Source organism: Capricornis sumatraensis, chromosome 1 (genome assembly GCF_032405125.1).
Source record: "Capricornis sumatraensis isolate serow.1 chromosome 1, serow.2, whole genome shotgun sequence".
NCBI classification, from domain to species: domain Eukaryota; kingdom Metazoa; phylum Chordata; class Mammalia; order Artiodactyla; family Bovidae; genus Capricornis; species Capricornis sumatraensis.
Genome location: NC_091069.1, coordinates 174,219,034 through 174,237,405, shown reverse-complemented (window position 1 = coordinate 174,237,405; position 18,372 = coordinate 174,219,034). Strand labels below are relative to the sequence as shown.

General features: G+C 53.2%; 1 protein-coding gene across 2 annotated transcripts in view; it reads left to right on the top strand.

Moving 5' to 3' along the window:
- Positions 1-1,521: 1,521 nt before the first annotated feature.
- The window catches only part of ADCY5 (adenylate cyclase 5), a 155,902-nt gene continuing 139,051 nt past the window's right edge, over positions 1,522-18,372 (top strand). For both annotated transcript variants that reach the window (XM_068980889.1, XM_068980882.1), the window contains exon 1: positions 1,522-2,708. In XM_068980889.1, coding sequence (XP_068836990.1) covers positions 1,581-2,708 — 1,128 coding nt within the window. In that variant the 5' untranslated portion in view covers positions 1,522-1,580. The remainder of the gene's footprint in view (positions 2,709-18,372) is intronic.

The following is an 18,372-nucleotide window of genomic DNA, read 5'->3' as shown; positions in this document are numbered from 1 at the left end:
CGCTGGAACCCAAGCAAGGGGCGAGGGAGGATCGCATGCCACCCAGGTCGGGCGAAGGGACCGCGGGCTGGATGCGGCTCCAGGCGCCAGAGAGGGAGGGGGCGCAGAGAGAATTTTAGGTGAGGAAGGGGAGCCAGGGCCCTCACGGTAAAGGGCAGCTCACGAGGCCGGGCCTGAGGATGCCGGCGGGGCGCCGAGGCGGGGGCCGCGGCGGGGTCGGGGGCGGAGGCGGAGGCGGCCGCGCTCCGCTGTGAGCCGAGGCCCGAGCGGCGCGGGGGGCGGGGAGGCGGCGGGAGGAGGGGATGCGGAGGGCGCTCCGGCGGCGGCGGCGGCGGCAAGTGGGCGAGAAGGGAGGAGCGGCGCGAGCGGCCGGAGCAGCGCAGGGCCCGAGGCGTGCATGGCGCGCCGCGAGCCCGGCTCCCACGGCTCTCCCCGGAGCGCCTCCGGGGCGCAGCAGCGGCTCTCGGGCCGGCCCCTCTCGTCTGGCTGCATCTGAGTACCGGCTCTCGATCTCTGGATGCCGTGCTCCTTGGGAGAAGCCCGCCTGCGTTGGGGCGGAACGGCGGCGGCGCTGCGCCGGATTCCGCCCTCAGCCTAGTCCTTCTGCGCCCGGCCGCGGTGGGCCCGCAGCCGGCGGCGAGGAGCCTGGGGCTTGAGGAGTCGGCACGACAGCCCTCCTGGGCCGGCGGGTCCGGGCCAGCCCCGCTCCGTTTTGGGGGAAGGGGGAGGCGAGAGGGGACGGGCCGCGCTGCAGGAGCCGGTCCTCGCCCCCGCCCCCTGCGCGGACCCGCTGAAGGCTGGGCTCGGCTTTGGCCGGGGCCAAGCTCCCACTCTCGCCGCGGGAGGTGGTGGGGGATGCGGGCGACGGCCCCCTTGGGCTCCAGGACCCTCCCCGCAGGGCTCTGGAGCTGTTGCTCCGCCCGCCGCCCCCTCCCCCGTCCTCTCCACCCCCCCCATCCCACCTCCCCACCCCTCGTAAGAAAATAATGCTGGCTGGCGCCCGCACCTCCCAGTCGCTCCCAGTCCGCCGCGAGGGAAGGGCGCCCGCTTCGTCTCCACGCCGGGACCCCTGCCGAGCCGCCCTAGCTGCCTCCTCGCCGCGCGTGCCGCTGGTCTCCGCTTAGGCAGAGTCTGCGAGTGCCGCGCCCGGGCATTGCAAGCCCCGGGGAGGTGCCGCCCGCAAGGACACCTCTCCGTCCCGCCTCGTCTGCAACTCCGGTCCTTGTCGAGCTCGACGCGAGCCAGGAGTCCGGACGTCCCTCTGCGCGCGGCTCAGCAGCTCGAGCAGTCCCCGCTGCCCCAGCTCGGAGCCAACTCCCTCTCGGACCTGGGGCTCCCGACGCGGATTTTCAACCACTTCTCACCTCGGGGCTGTGCCTGCCTCCCGCTCGCTCTCCCGCTGTCCTCCTTCTCCGCTCAGGACGGGGGTGCCAAGATGCCCCGCTACTGCCCAGGGCCCCGGGCCGCCCCCGACGTGTGACCCCAGCCTGGTCCCCCTGCTCGGCCGTCCACCTTCCCCTTGGAGACCCCCGGCCCGGCCCCCGGGGGAGGAGGAAGAAGACGACGAGGCCGAGGGGGGGATGTCCAGCTCCAAAAGCGTGAGCCCCCCGGGCTACGCGGCGCAGACAGCGGCGGCGCCGGCGTCCCGGGGAGGCCCGGAACACCGCTCCGCGTGGGGAGAGGCTGACTCCCGCGCCAATGGCTACCCCCAAGCCCCCGGGGGTTCGGCCCGCGGCTCCACCAAGAGACCTGGGGGGGCGGTGACCCCGCAGCAGCAACAGCGCCTGGCCAGCCGCTGGCGCAGCGACGACGAAGACGATCCTCCGCTGAGTGGCGATGACCCCTTGGCCGGGGGCTTCGGCTTCAGCTTCCGTTCCAAGTCGGCCTGGCAGGAGCGCGGCGGCGACGACTGCGGTCGCGGCAGCCGGCGGCAGCGGAGGGGCGCGGCCGGCGGGGGCAGCACCCGGGCGCCCCCTGCGGGCAGCGGCGGCGGTTCGGCGGCTGCGGCCGCCGCAGCGGGAGGAACGGAGGTGCGCCCCCGTTCGGTGGAGCTAGGCCTGGAGGAGCGGCGTGGCAAGGGCCGCGCGGCCGAAGATCTGGAGGCCGGCGCCGTCGAGGAAGACGAAGGGTCCGGGGATGGGGGCAGCTCGGCAGGCTCGGGCGCGGGGCCTGGCGCGGTGCTGTCGCTGGGCGCCTGCTGCCTGGCACTGCTGCAGATATTCCGCTCGAAGAAGTTCCCATCGGACAAGCTGGAGCGGCTGTACCAGCGCTACTTCTTCCGTCTGAACCAGAGCAGCCTCACGATGCTCATGGCTGTGCTGGTGCTCGTGTGCCTAGTCATGTTGGCCTTCCACGCGGCACGGCCCCCGCTGCAGCTGCCCTATCTGGCCGTCCTAGCGGCCGCCGTGGGTGTGATCCTCGTTATGGCCGTGCTCTGCAACCGTGCCGCCTTCCACCAGGACCACATGGGCCTGGCCTGCTACGCGCTTATCGCCGTGGTGCTGGCCGTCCAGGTGGTGGGCCTGCTGCTGCCCCAGCCGCGCAGTGCCTCCGAGGGCATCTGGTGGACTGTGTTTTTCATCTATACGATCTACACGCTCCTGCCCGTGCGCATGCGGGCTGCGGTACTCAGCGGGGTGCTCCTGTCCGCCCTCCACCTGGCCATCGCCCTGCGCACCAACGCCCAGGATCAGTTCCTGCTCAAGCAGGTAGGGGCCCACCTGGGCACAGGGACTGGATAGTAGGGTGTGCAGGCCTTGGCCTGACTCCAAAGAGAGGCAAGCCACCTTCACCCTTTAAACTGGTGAGAAGATCCCGAGAGACATGGCTCAGTCAGCTGTGGTGTCTTCTAGCCTCTGACCCCCCACTCTGAGCCCCAGCATCTTCCTTTACAAAAAGGATGCTCTTCTATGTAATGTTCCCGCTGATAGAAGACACACCAAACCCTATCCATTGTTGTAGGGATGCTAATGAGGAAGGCGGGTTGGAGGAAAAAATTCTTTGGAGAGGTCCCCTCCTCTTTCTGTGCTTCTGTCCCTGTATGTATGGCCCCCTATTGAAGTGACTGGAACCCTCTAATCCCTCTCCAGCCTCTCCCTGGGGAGAGCCACTGATAGTTTGTAGTGAGTCCTGGATGTTGTGAGTCAGTTGAGTCCTGGATGGAGGATTGATGAGGGGAAACCCTAGGAACTCCTTGCCTAGTCTTAGGGAGAAGAAAGGGTAACCCTGCCAGTTGCCTGAGACTGGGGGTTTGAAAGCTGGAAATATACCTGAAATTGAGGGAAGACTGACAAATGACACTTTCTTTTGTGAAACTGCCCACAAGCTGCCTAAAGCAAAAATGGAAGCAACCTTTGTGGGTGGTGACAGTCCTCTCCTGGCCTGAGCAGAAAGCTAGTGTCATATGTCAGGACCCCTTCATGTGGGTGCTCCTGGTTATTACTTGTGGCAGGGGCTTTTTATCACTCCTGGGATGAGTTAGGTGAGCCTCGAATGATGGGGTCAGGAGGAAATAAAACTTCTGCCTGGTTAACTGGTGATTCCTCTGAAGACTTATGAGAGGAAGGCATGCTTGCCATGGTGACCTTGATGAGACTGGCTCTTCTGACATGCACACCTTCTCCCCTTAGCAGTGCCCTTGTCTGTGGCGCCATGGGCCTCGGCCACTGGCCCCTGCTCAGCCTACTTGCTTGTGCTGCAGCTTGGCTGTGAGAGTCAAACGGGCCCTTGCTGCAGTCTAGTCTCTTGACCGTAGATCCTACTGTACCCCCTACCTCTCTCTGGGCATCTGCTTCCTTTACAGAACTTCTTAACTAACTGAATTCCAGTCATTGCCTCCCCACTTTTAGTGCCTTTTCTCGGACTTCAGTCCTATTGAGGACTGTGTGTTTCTTGAGGGGCTCTCCTGTACCCCCTGGCTTTCTCAAAATAGTGCCAGTGTGGGCTTCATGGTGCTGGGCTCTAGGTGTACCCCCATGGCACTCTGTGACTGGGAAGGAGGGGATCTGCAGCCCCTCTGGGCCCTAGGTTCCTTGTCTAGCAAATGAGAGGATAATGCATGCCCCTTGCAGTTCTACCCCCTCTGTGCCACGCCTCACCTCTGCAAGGAGCCCTCCTTCCATTCCAGCCATGCCAGCCTCTCCCTCTTCTGCATGGCCAGCAAGAGAGTCAGAGCCACAGGGTGGGGCACTTACTTATTCTCGAGTGCCCCTGGTTTTACTCCCCATCCAGTGTAAGCCCCTTGGATGCAAAATTCCTGAGGTGTATGTGTTTTTCCTTCTCTACCATCTCTGCCTTATCTAGCACTGTATAGAATATATAGGGATTTCATAATTGTTTAACTGGTTATATTCCAATGAGTGAAGTAATTGGGGTTGTTGATGCTAAAGAAGTTTTTCTGATCTGGGATCAGAAGGAAAAAAAATCTTTAGAGATCATCTTTAAACTTAAGAGAAAAACCTATTGAGAGCTGATTTTTAAAAAGTTAACTACTATTGTTAGTGCTTATAAAGGCTCCAAGTGTTTTGAGCTGGGGACACAAGCAAGCATATGAGTATTTTATCTTTGAGGGTTGTTCCTGGCTTGAATGGGAGGCAGTTTGCTTGGGCGGGTATGGCTTTTCTGCAGAAAGACAGGCATGGCATCCACATGGAGCATCATTCAGAGTATTTACTGAAACCAGAGTTGAGACTCAGGGCCTGATTACAGCCCTAGACAATCCGAGGTGTGATTTTAGGAGACTGGAGTCAGATCCCAGGATGGCTGTGCTGGACCTGGGGTGTCCATCTCCATCTTAGCATGAAGATGCCACTGCACCAGCAGAGTTGGCTGACTGACTTCCCCATCTAGTTCCTCAGCCCAGTCTCTCTCCCTTCTTTCCCCAGCTCCACACCTCCCCACTCATGCTTCTTTTATCAAGTTGTGGTCTTCAGACCTTCCCCTGTCTGTAGGCTCTTGCATATATTTGCACTTAACTTCTCGTGACCTGCTGTGCTGAGTAAAGCAGAGCTCGTTAGAAATGGTCCATGATAATCAGAATGCAAGCATTCTTTCTAGTTGACTTAAGACAAAACTGTATCTTTTTTTTGTTTGTATTTCATTTGCCTGTCTAATTATGTCTGATATAAACTTTGTGCTTCTTGAGCAAATCTTATTGGATGGTGGGAAATATTAGTGAGACAATCAAGCATTACCCTCTGCCTCAGGCTACCCCAGAGTGGCAGATGTTGGAGAATGGCCTCCGTTAGGTGCCTTGTTCTTATCTTTAATGAAGATACACATCCAGGTAAACGGGCCACCAGTGTGTGGTTTTTAATATTGGGGCTTTGGGAATTTGCCTCCGTGACCTTGGACACAGAGTAGGCCCTCAGGAATCTGTTGGCATTTTTTCAGTTCTCGTGAGAGACTGGTCCCCTTGCCAGCTGTCCCACAGCTCAGATCTTCAACATCAGTATCTGATTTCAGTATTTTATTCTTTCCCTGTCCCTCTTCTGTCTTGGGCTCTGTGCTTCGCTTCAGTTAGAAGGGAGAAACATTTAGTATCTTATCTGATGCCTCCTGATGGTTTTTACTCAAGAGGAAACTGAGAGGCAAGGTGGGGCAGCCCTTTCGGGGGGATGATGTTTCTTCCTTTTGCTGTATCCCTTGCTCCAGCTCTTCCCCTGGTATTCATCCCCACCCTGCTCTTTTTCTCTCGCTTCCTTTCACTTTCCTCCTCCTCCAGTCCCCTGTTGCTCTCCTCTCCTCTGCCTGCCTGCTTTTCTGCTTCCCCGTCTCTTACTCCCTGTTTTGCAGCCTCTCAGCCTCGCCTTCTGTGCTCGTCTCACTGTCGTCTCCTTGGTGGGATACAGTAGGAGCGTCATGGGTTTTTTTTTTTTTTTTTCTTTCCTTCTTAGCCTGTTAGAAGTCCCTCTGCTACACCCATACCATAAATAACACTCAAGCATCTGCCAAACACATTCCTCACTTGTGTTAATAGGCTGCAATGATGCCGGAGCCTGTTGCCATGGCAACCTCACTTTTGTTTGACTGTTTCCCACTCTGGTACATAAAGCCTCTGCATGCACTCACACACAAACAAGTATGCTCACACAACTATTACATATGCTTAGCTATTAGAGATTATTTTGGAGAAAACATCTTTGGGTCTTATGGGGATGGACAATCATTTGGCAAAGGAGATGAGTGTCTCTGCTTGTCCAGTGTTACTAGGAAGTGATAATGGATGGAAGAGTGCTTTGAAAAGTAGAGAGTCCTGTTCAGATGTGGGGTATTATTAGTCTGCAGCAGCATTAAACCCACCTGATACAGTTTCTGAAAAGAAGATTCTGACCCCGTGTGGGTCCCTGTGAGCCTGGGAGAGCTGTCAGAGGTTGCGCTTGTGGTGTGGGCTGACCCATCCCTACCCAACCTGTCTTCAGCTCCTTCCTTGCTTCCCTCTGTCCCTTTTGAAGAAACTCAGTGATTTTCTGCATTTCCTCCTTTGTGCCTGTTTGAACCCACAACTGTCACCAGTTGTTCCAGTGATCAGAACGGCAGTTGCGCTACGTGGGTGATGTTCTGTGACCATGAGCACATGTGAGTGTCCGTACTTGGGCTGGATGGGGGTGGGGAAGCAGACCAAGAAATGATTACTGTGGCTGAAGGGTGGGTGTCTGTCTGTCATGTGGGCAAGCTCTAGTATGTATGTGCATGTGTGTGCATGTGCGTGAACATTTGTGTGCACGTGTGTGTTTGTGTGTGTGTGTATCTGTTGTGTGTGCTGGCCTGGGTTATGGAGGTGGGCTGAGGGAAGCCTTTGTGTTGACTTTGAAAGGAAATCATCACAGCTCTGTCCTGTTTATTCTTTGTTCGTGGCTGACTTCCTGTGGCTGTTTGCATTTCTGATTCTGGGCCTTGATCGACCTTCTCACCTTGACCTCTGGCTCCCCAGGGAAGTACCCTGGATGCACGTGCCCCTACTTTCCATAATGAACCTGGGGGCTAGACTTGAGTGGTCAGTTCCCCTGCCCCCAAGGAGTTTCACCCTTCCCTTTCAGAAGCCCTAGCTGCCCACTCACTCAGCCATCTGGTGAGCCCTGTGGTGAGCTGCCACCTCGCTCTGGAACTTGGCCCAGAGGCCTGTGTGGTGGGTCACCGTGTCTGCCCTGTGTGCCCTGCTGGCTGCCGCTGCCTCCCTGCTTGCTGGGTGGTGTGGAGAAGGACACACACTTTCAGCATGACACCAGGGGTCGTCTACCCCTGTTACTTTCCCCATCACCCACATTTCAGGACAGGAGAGATCTGGCCATAGTGAACCCCAGCAGCAACAGTAGGCTGGGGTGGGGGTGCTGGCTCTGAGTTTGTAGCCAGGGAGGGTCTGCTTGTTTTGCCTCAGTGCTAATTGTATTTGCTAATTGTTTTCGATTGTGTGGTCTCCTTATCTCTGCAATGGGAAGGGGGTGCTTGGAGTGGGGCAGAAGCCTCAGGGTGGGGGTCAAGCAAGGCTTCTAGATAGGAGGTCGTCTAGGCATATCTAGACAGGGGTGTCTCGATGCCTGTGGGGAGGACTTCAGGAATGGCAGAGGCCTGGCCAAGGAGCAGAACAGTCAGCTGCTGTACTTTGGGAATGTTGACTGTTAATAATTCTATCTAAGTTTTAATCTGGAGCAAGAGCATGAGGTCTGTGTGCTGTGGAGCACAGAACAGTGTGCTCATGTCTGTCTATAAAGAGGACACAGACAACGTATATAAACCCCAGCACCAAAACCTGCCCAACCTCACAGAAGAGTTTTGAAAATCAGTGTAAAAGGCCTGGACAGAAGCTGTCCTGTGAAGACAGGTCCTGGCCACGGTCACTGTATCAGAGGGTGCAGGGCTGTGGAGCACCACTCGGGCCCAGTCAGGGGAGGGGTGTGTGTTGGGGGAGGGAGGTGAGAGCCTCTCTGTGAGTGTACGGCCTCTTGCCGGATGACTTTCAGTCATGGCGGCCTGCTTGGCACCTCTGTTAACTTTATTTATCTTGTGGTAGATCTGGCCAATGGTCATTTACTTCCCGGGAGCATCCTCTGTGTTGGGAATGAAAACAGTTTTCTCTTGGAGTCCCATGTGATTGTGGCCCAGAAATTCTTTGGGTGCAGTTACATAAGTTACACTTGAGCATATCCTTCTTTCCTCCATGCCTATCAGGTGGGAGGAGCTTGCTAGTGGAAGGCAGGTCAGTGTTGATTTTCTCTCCCAAACGCAAAACTCCATGAAGATAATTGGAAAGCTCTACTCCCCCCACTCCCCTCCCACCCACCTCTTTTCTCCAGGTAACATTCAAATCCAGGACAGGGAAGAACTCTCTTTCAACGTCATGAACAAAATCTGAGAGTTTCTAGTTAATAGACCATGAGCTTCATGGGAAGCAGCATTTTGGTCTAGCTGTTGGAAAAGGCCAGCAGGGTCTTGGTTAGGCTTGTGGGCATATCTGGTTGATAGGAAGACTGAGGGCACATCTGAGATTCTATGTTTGATTCTAGAATTTAGAGGAGGGTACTAGTTTGGTCACGGGATTGGAAACCTTGACTTCTGAGAGAATATTTGAAAGAGTGGGAGATGTTTAGCTGGGAGGACAGCAGACTGTAGCAAGGTAAGAAAGTAGAAACATGGGCAGTGTTATTTATTGCTGGGATCCCTGTTATCAGATGTTAGAAGAGGGACTGAACTTATTTTTGGTTGCTCCCAAAGGCAGAGTTGGGGTAAATGGGTAAAAACAGTAGACAGATTTCAGCTTCAGGTGTGTGCGTGCTAAATTGCTTCAGTCATATGTGATTCTTTGGGACTCTTTTGACTATAGCCTGCCAGACTCCTCTGTCCATGACATTCTCCAGGCAAGAATACCAAAGTGGGTTACCATTTCCTTCTCCAGGTAGAAGATACTTTCCAGCCTTTGGGGTTGTAGCCATTACACCAAAAGCCCTCTGGGGTAGCCAGCTGTGTCAGTGGAGGTGTTCAAGGGGAGACTGGACTGAGGAAATGAAAGACTCTGCTTCTGAAGGTCTGGGGTGGGTCCCAGGAAGGGATCTATATTTTCTGCCAGCTTGGATCTAGTTTTCAAAGCTCTCTAGCTGATCTTGATGACCAACTCTTAGGTTTGGGATCGTTGGCCAAGATAACCATTTAATTCATATCCAACCCTTGAATTTTATGGTTTCGTGTCTTGCTCCAGCATGAATGCCTGCTGAATCTTTTGGGATGTCCGTCGTCATGCCTAACTTGGTCTCTGTTTAAAAGTCACCAAATCACTGCAGACTTGCAGGTCCAGAAGGGATGGTACAGAATGTGGAAAGTGAGATCAGGGGTAAGCAAGAGGTCAGGAACTAGGAGATGGTTTGAAGGAGGAACAGTAGGATGTCAGGCAAGGAAGAGGAGATTGGAGCTGTGAGTGTGGGGAGGGGAAGAGCTTGGAAGTGGGGGCAGGGATGCTGTCGGGAACAATGGGATATAGTCACAAGAAGAGGGGGGTAAACAAGCAAACACTGGGAGACAGTAGTGGCTTTATTCTTTGGGCCTGCCTCATGTGTCAGCCTGGACACTCTTCCCCCCACCACATACACACACACACACTTCTTGCTCTGGGAGGGTTATTGGCTCTTGCTTCTGGGCTTTGAGGCTTCCTGATCTCACATTGGGTGGCCTCCTCTTCCGTCTCTTTAGGGGCTTCCTGGGGGTTGTCTCACAGGTTGCCACAGTCCCACTTGGCTCTTGGAAGGGGTCCTGAGGGACCTCGGTACATGACACGTAGTAGGTGTTCAGTGAGGGTTTGAATGAATGAATGAACGGGTGGTGGGGTGGGTGGACGGCTGCACGCAGACTCTCGGCTGTTCTGAAGTGCTAGACCAACACCTCCACAGAAGGAAGCGATGCGGCTCGGCTTGGAGCCTATTTTGGTGGATTGTTATCCTAAACTCCGAGCAGGGCTTCCAGAGTACCTCCTGCTGCAATTTAGAACGTGTGTCTTCTTGGAAACAGAGAGCTGTTGCCTGGCAGTGCCGGTACTATATCCCTTCACGGATTTGAAAACCATTATTAAGTCACTCTTTCAGCCTTCTCCCCATTCATTCAGACAACAACCATTTATTAGGTGCCTACTGTGTACCAGGCGCTGTGCTAGGCCATGAGGGTCCAAAGATGACTCAGCCCGAGCCCCAGCCCCTAGCATTGCCTTTAGCCCAGATGCTCCCACTAACTGTCCTTTGGAGGGATTTTGCTCAGTGTTTCACGTACACACATTCAGTCCTGTGTCAGGTAAGTTTAGGAAATACTGGCTTGATCAGAATTCTTTATTGTAGAACTTTAAAGCTTTTCATATGTTAATATGCCATAGAATTTGCCAAGAGGGGGGTTTTGCATGAAGCCATTATCAGACATATTTGACCCCAGAGCCAGTTTTTGAAGGAGCATAGCAGAGGCATTAGTGTATGTTGGAACTCACTTTGGGACACACTGCTTCAGGGGCTGGGAGGATCTCAGCGTCCAGCCCCCTGCCTCAGGGATAGGCCTAGGCAAGGTCATCTAGATGTGGGCGCTTGTTTGTTTGGCGGCTCTTCTACCTCAAAAAGGAGACCGAGCAGCCTGCATTAGAAGTCTCATTCTCTGTCTGCATTCAAAATTCTTTATAAAGTAAAATGATGGACTGGAAGGGACCGGGGATATGCCTCCTTTATCTAGTTTCAGTTTCCTTTAAGGGTTTTCTGTTGTCATTAGACGTTGGAGCCTGTTGGGCTCTGTATTATGACCTTTGGTGGGGGAGCTGGTCCATTCGCTGAGGGCCTGGCTGCCTACAAGAAAGTAATGATGGGCTGTTAAGAGCATCCTGGGGCCAAACAGAGTTCCCCAGTTTGCTTTGTTTCCTACTATCTAAAAGGAGGAAGACTTTATACAATGTCGATTAAAAACAATGACTATATATTGAGTTTTTATTGCGAGCTTGGCACTAAACTAATCCCTTACATATATGACCTCACTTAGTATTAACCCTAAGAGAAAGACATTCTTATCCCTATTTCAGGGCTGCAGAATATAGGATAAGAGAAGGTAAGTAACTTTCCCAAGGTCACTCAGTGAGCAAGCACAGCAGATGGTTCGGCGCCTGCCCATATTCCCTGGGCATGTACCTTTCACTCTTGCCAGCCAGACTGCCAGCTGTCAGCACCTGAGGGCTTTCTCTGGCCCTGAGCCTCTCTGCTTGCTTGTGGGGCAGGTCAGAAGTGCTGGGGAAGGAGTGCCCATCCCCAGAGCAGCTCTCAACCAGTGACTCTTGGGCGCTAGTGGATAGATACCCTAGCTCCCTTGACCCTGGTGTGGGGGGAGTATAACTGAGACAAGCCTTCTTGTTAGCCCCTAGGCCTGCAGGATACAGCTCTGGTTGTCCACAGTGATACAGGTTGGAAAATTATTTTTCTTTTTTTTTCCTTCTTTATTTTCTCCCTCCTTCCCTTCCTTCCTCCCTTTCCGATCTTCCTTCCATCTTTCCTTTCTCTTTTTCTTCTTCCCCTGTTTTTTTTTTTTTCATTTCTCCATTCTTCAATATTTTCTGGGGTCACCTCCCAGGCAAACCACTTCTTTCAAATCTTTGCCTGAGGATCCTTTTCTAGGAAAAATCCAAACTGAGAGTGGAGAAAGTGAGATTCTAATCCGGTTTGACCTGAACACTAGGGAGGGGAGTGATCACTTTACTGGGGCAAAAATGCATCAGGTACAGGGACTTCCTGGTGGTTCAGTGGCTAAGACTCTGTGCTCCCGATGCAGGGTACCTGGGTTCGATCCCTGGTCAGGGAGCCAGATCCCACATGCCACAGCTAAGAGTTTGCATGCCACAGCTTGAAAGGAAAAAAAACAATTCCACATGCTGCAACTAAGACCCAGTGCAGCCAACTAAATAGATAAATATTTTTAAAAATGCATCAAGGACAGAACTCTGTGGCAAACTCAGAACCCTGGCTCCTCCCTCCTATCTGATGACATATGTTTGTCATCAGTACAGTTGTTTCTAGACTAGTGGGATGATGTGAAAAAGTGTATTTTTTGTCTTGTTATATATATATATATATATTGAATATCAGCCAAAAGACTCAACTACTTTGACCTTTGATTAGCATTTTGTAGATGACAAAGGGCTTTACCATGTGTGATCTCACTTGCTCCTCACTACTGCCCTGAGGAGGTGATGAGTTAAGAAGGCGCAGACATTGGCTTTGGGGCCCAGGAGAATGCCCTGGCTGGGTGATCCTGAGTCGCCTAACTCTCGCTCAGTCCATTCCCTCTCTAAACTGAGGAGAAGTTCCTGACTGACAGAATCTGTTGCTGGGTGCCCAGACAAGGTAATGCATGTGAGAGCTCTCATAATTACAGACCTGTGCTGCTGATATTGTGTTGAAGAGGAGGAAGTAGGGGTTGAGAGAGGTTGAGTGACCTCATTCCGGTCACACAGCCAGTTAGTTAGCTTAGGAGCTGCTGCACAAATACAGATCCCTGACTCCAAATCCAGTGCCCTCTGCGCATATGAACCCAGCCTGAGTCCACCCCATAGTACCTAAAGAGGCTGTAGAAGGCACAGCTGCTCTCAAGCAGTTGTCTTGGGTGGTTGTGGAACACGTGGTTTCTCATTTGTGATGCCTCCTTCCCATGGGGTGTCTGGCTCAGATAGGCATTAAATCATTTGTCACTTCCGGAGCCTGCAGCGATGCTGCGAGAGGGGACAGCATGAAAGTGTTTAGGGGACAACTGGAATCAGATGTTTACCTGTGAAGGGCCCCTGAGTGGTCTTCAGGATGGGTCAGGAGGGATGCGGACCTGAAGAGGGGTCGGACACAGTGCCGGGTAGCTGAGGTCTGGGTGTCGGGCTCCTTCATATCCAGGCTTCTGGTGGCATAGGTGGAACAGAGGCAGGAAGGGAGAGGCGGCTGGGTACACATCAGCATCGCTTCTCGGAGGTCAAATCTGGGGTCTTTCTGTAGAGTCGCATCTAGTGGGTAGAGCAGTTCAGCGTTTACTCTAGGATGTCTTTAGAGCCCAGCTCACCCAAACCACCATCATCCTAACAAGTACCCCAAATATCCTGCTTCAAAGCCACTGCTGTCATTTGTCACTCTTCTCAAGAAAAATAAAGGAAAATGAAACTGCTGCCCAAGTGCCATTCTTCTGCTAAGTGGATTTTCAAGATTTTATTTTTGCATTTTCTTTTGGGGATGAGTGTAGTGATTTGGGCTTCCCTGGTGGCTCAGATGGTAAAGAATCTTCCGGCAGTGTGGGAGACCTGGATTAGATCCCTGGGTTGGGAAGATCCCCTGGAGAAGGGAGCAACAACCCACTCCAGTATCCTTGCCTGGAGAACTTCATGTGTCCCACTCTTTTTTGACTCCCATGGACTGTAGCCCACCAGGCTCCTTTGCCTGTGGGATTTCCCGGGCAATACTGGAGTGGGTTGCCATTTTCCTTTGCTGTTTGTTTGTTCACTTAACAGGCCCAAGCCCCCAGTCTTCCTCTGGCCAAGTCCCTTTTCTTGTAACCATTTCACCACGCTGCCTGAGAGGGACCTGGCCATCCTCTGACAGGCTCCCAAAGGGTAGCAGCAGCTCAGAAGCGCCTTGGTCCTGACACCTGAGTGAAGGAGGCAGTCAAGGGAGAGTGATCGTCACTGAATCCTGGGTGAGCAGGGTAGGCTTGTACCCCTTGCTGCCGAGGAAGGAGCCCTGCCTCTGCAACATCTGACACTCTGCATTTAACATCAGAGTCACTCTGAAACACCCTCTTCTTTTCCTCTGGAGCACTCATACTGGTTTATAATTTTATTTCAGTAGGTTTATCTATCTGTCTTTCAGCTTGTCAGTCAGCTCTTTGAGAACAGGGGCCTCGTCTGTTTTAATACTCAGATATTTACTGAATGTTCCTGACTCTCTCACCCCCGCTGCCCAGCACTGTGGGAAGCAGGTGGCTAGTTCCCATTTGCATGTTCCATAGGGAATGCTGACTCTTGACAGCCAGGGCTCCCTCCCTTGACCAAGGTGAGCTTGTCCCCTGCTGGCACGGGGCTCTGAGCCTGGGCGTGTGATCTTAGGAAACACTGCTTTCCATCTTTGCCCTCCTTATGGGTTTCCTGCTGGTCTGTCTGGTAATGTCAGGAAGGTTCCCTGTTGTCTGCTTTTGCTTCTCCCTCTCATCCTTGGTCCCCTTTCTTCTTCTCCCTTTTCTTCTGGTATCTTTTTTCCTCCTCCTGAGTCCTCCCACTTCCCTCTTTCCAGCTGTAAGACGTGGGGAAGACCTGAGAGACTCTCCAGGAGGCAAGCTCAACTATAAGGACAGTAAATATGAGCATGGCTAACTACACAAATTCCAAACAGTATTCTTCATGCTGTTCCAAGCAACCCCACGAAAGAGCAGTTCTCACAGTGTGTTATAAACTTCCTTATAGTTGATTGCCCTGTATCACAGTGCGGGTGGCAGCTCTATTTTCACCTCGAACGCTCAGCACTGAGACATCAACTTTCGGGGTGGGTTAACCTCCAGTCACCCAACAGAACTTGAGGCACGGGGGGGTGAAGGCGTGTCTAGGAGTTCTTATATAACCCTGGTACCCAGGCTATCTGCAGTGGGCCTGGACATCAGCATTTTGCGATGCTCCTGCTGATTCTGACGTGCACCACAGATGGGAACTACTGCCCTGAGCCTCCCTGCATCAGCAGAGGGCTCATGGGCATGACGCTGAGTCTGATTTATGGCTGTATCGAAAGGAGAGTTGTTTATATCGAAAGGGGTTTATTGTGGTGATTCAGTAAAGAGCGATGACCACTAAAAATTATTGCAGGTGTGTAATAGGGAAAGAAAACTTGGTTGGTGGTTGGTGGTTGGTGTATAAAATCTTATCAGGCCAGGCTGTGGCTCAGTATATTTATGTTCCTCTTATCACCAGCAATTAGCCCCAAACGTGGCTCGGTAAGTGGCTTAGCACAGTGTTGTAATAACTGCAAGGATAGTTTAGAAAATGACTGCTGCACCATGTGCTCCACGGAGCCATCTTGGCAGAGAGGCACATCTCACTCAAGGTTCCTGACGGCCGGAGGGCTACACGCAAAGGCCTACTGATCACCGTTAACTCTTCGCTTCTCTCTTTCTTATGTGGTATTTCCTTTCAGAATTGGAGAAGGAAATGGCGACCCACTGCAGTATGCTTGCCTTGGAAATCCCATAACAGAGGAGCTTGGTGGGCTACAATCCATGGGGTCAAAAGGGTCGGATACAACAGTGGGAGAAATTGTACGTAGGTCTTAGTGAGTCTCCGTCCAACTGGAATGTAAACTAGAACAGTGTCTGTCGTGGATGTCTGATACAGAATGAATGAATTTGCACAGAGTTAAACAGCAGGCAAATGGCAGTGTGAGTCCAGCACTATTACTTTTTTCTTTGACCCTTAAGCTCATGAAATGTGCAAGGAATTATTATATAGTCAGAGACTCCCCGTCTGCAGGTATTGTTATCAACATGCATGGCAAAGACTTAGAGTAAAGAAAGGTGATGGAGAGACAGGGCTTCCCCCCGGAAAGGATTTCCTTCCTGTGGACTTTAAAGCTACTTCTTTCCTAGCACCTTTGGCTAGGAATGTACAAGGATCCTGCTCTAGCCCTTATGCTCTGGGAGGACTGAGAGACACAAGTGAAACCAGGGTCCATCTGAGGACCGGGAGGATTGAAGAGCCCCACATGTGTGGGCTGAGGCCTGGGAAGCATCCCTATCCCAGGACAGGGAGACATCCTCAGGTTAAATCCTCCACGAATGGCCACATGTGGATTACGACATGGTTGATTTCGGAAAGGGGTTATCTGGGGAGAGTTAATTTTGGATTTTGCTTTACATTTATTTTTAAAGTGGAATATTTCTCCAGCATCGGTGACAATGGCCTAGAAAAGCCAGTTAGTCACCACATCTGACATCTTCCCCGTGTCGAGTGTCTGCTGCCCCTGCTTCTTCCCCACCTGACGACTGTGGGGCTGACTTACATCCTCTCCCTCAGAGGAGCTTTCACTGGCAAAGGATCTATAGGGAAGCACTGCTGGACCTAACCGGGGTCATCCTCTACTCTGTCCTGCGTGTCAGGAGCGGGCCCTGGTGCTGCTCTTTGCTTCTCCTCACAGGGGGCGATGGCATCCAGGCCTTTCCCTGCCTCATACAGGTCTGTGAGACTGGTCCAGTCTGCATTCTCCAGCGGTTTTTCCCTTCTTTCACTCTGTACAATCTGCTAGTAGTAAAAGGAAAATCACCCGAAGCCTGGATTTAAAGAACAGAGCTAGTTTCTCTTAAGGGAATGGACAGCGAGACAAGCCCCACCCCATTTCCCCGAGTGTCATCGGTGGTTCCGCTGTGGAGCAGGAGGAGGGTCTCAGGGCAGCCGCTGGAGCCTCTGTGCCGTAAGGGGTGCGAGGAGTGTGGGGGGAGAAGAGAGGAGACACCGGAGAGGTGCTGAGACGTAGGGAGAAGGGCCGAGGTTGGCCCTGAAGTGATGTGCGAGGCACTCCCCACTGGATCTTCACACCCCTGGTTGTAACTGATCTAAGAGGGTCGGGAGGGAGCAGGCAGTGGCTGTGGGCAGGTGAGCTCAGAGGACCTGCTGCAGTTGAGTGTGGTGTGGAGCAGGGCCTCCTCTTCCCCAGTGACGGTGCCGAGGCTCAGAGCCTTGGGTTTCAGAAGCCGAGAAGCCAGCTGGCTGGCCACACCCGGGTGTCATATGCTTGCCTGACTTCTCCCACTTGTTCCAACCCCATGGTGCAGCACTGCCCTTCCAGGGAGTGAGTATCAGATGGTCTTGGAGGTACCTCCCTCCGTGTTTGTGTGACCCCTGACCTCTCCAGGTCCCTAGACTGGAAAGCCTGGGGGAGCTATCTGACTGGTCGGTGGGAGTAGATGCGGCCAGGTGCCTGGGCTTCTGCTCTGAGGAAGGGAGGGCTTTATGATCTACCTCCATCCAGGGCTGGGGAGAGGCTGAGCACAGGTACTTCTTGGGGAGGGGGCAGTCCTCCTTCCTCCTTTGCTCCCAGGGACTGCTCTGGATTTGAAGGTGTCCTGATAGCCTGCTCGAGGGTGCGCTGTCCTTTGGGAACAGCATTTCTGTTTCTTTTCCATTCACCAGCCTTTGCTGCTGTCCTGATCAACTCCTGGGACCCTGGGCATGGAGAGGAATGAGGGAACTTTGTCCTTCCCCTGGGGGCATGTTCAGTCTGTTGGAAATTTTCCCTTTCTGAGATGCTCAACTTAAAGATAGGACAACATTACTAATTCCTCCCACATATCGTGCACTTACTGTGTGCCAGGCAGCGCTGAGCCCTGTAACTCATTTGACCCTCGTAATCTCCGTTTAGATGGATTTTAAAAAAGAGAATATTTTATAGCTGAGGAAATTGAGGCCCAGAGAAGGTTAGTGGCTCAAGTGAGGTTGTATGTTTGGAGAGTGGTACAGCAGGCTCCAGAGCCCATGCTCTCAGCCAGGACATCGGCAGCTCTCACACTAGTGTGTGCAGGAATTCCCCACAAAGTCAATTTAAAAAGTTTCTGGGCCCCTTGTCAAGAGAGCCTGATGCAGCAAGTCTAAGGTGAACCCCCAGAATCTGCATCTCAAGTCAGCACCCTAAAAGCTGAGCCTGGTGCCCTAGAAACACAGTTCCACCCCAGAGTGCCTCCCCCAGTGGAGAAAGGATTCAGCTTACAGGGTCTCCCTTCCCCGAAATGATAAGGGCTGGTGACAGGGAGATATCTGGCTCCCACAGAAACAGCGGTTTCTGGGTCGACTTCCCCAGGATGTAGCTGGGAAAGGCAGAGTGAGGCAGTTAGACTGAGGTAAGGAGGGGCCTTTTTGCTGGGCCTGTGCTGGTCTCAGGGGGCAGAGGTGAGGGGACTCTAACCCAGAGGATGAGAGCTGAGAAGTGGTCCGGGAGCTGAGCATATGTCAACTGCCAGAGACAGGAGCAGTTTACAGAGGGATTCTCAGGTGACTGCAAGGCCGCCGGCTGTGACTCTGTAGGCACGGAGGTCTTGACCAGGAGGCATCTGCCTCTGCCTTAGTTTCCTCATCTGGGCCACACAGATCAGACATTCCCTGAAGGTCCTTACAGTGAGTATACTAACAGGCGTGTGTGCGTGATAAGCCACTTCAGTCGTGTCCAACTCTGCCACGCTATGGACAGGCTCCCCTCTCCATGGGATTCTCCAGGCAAGAATGCTGGAGTGGGTTGCCATGCCCTCCTCCAGGGGATCTTCCCAACCCAAGGATCAAACCCGAGTCTCTTTCATTGGCAGGCAGATTCTTTACCACTAGCCCCACCTGGGAAGTCCTGTTAATAGGGCACTGGGGCCAGAAAAGAA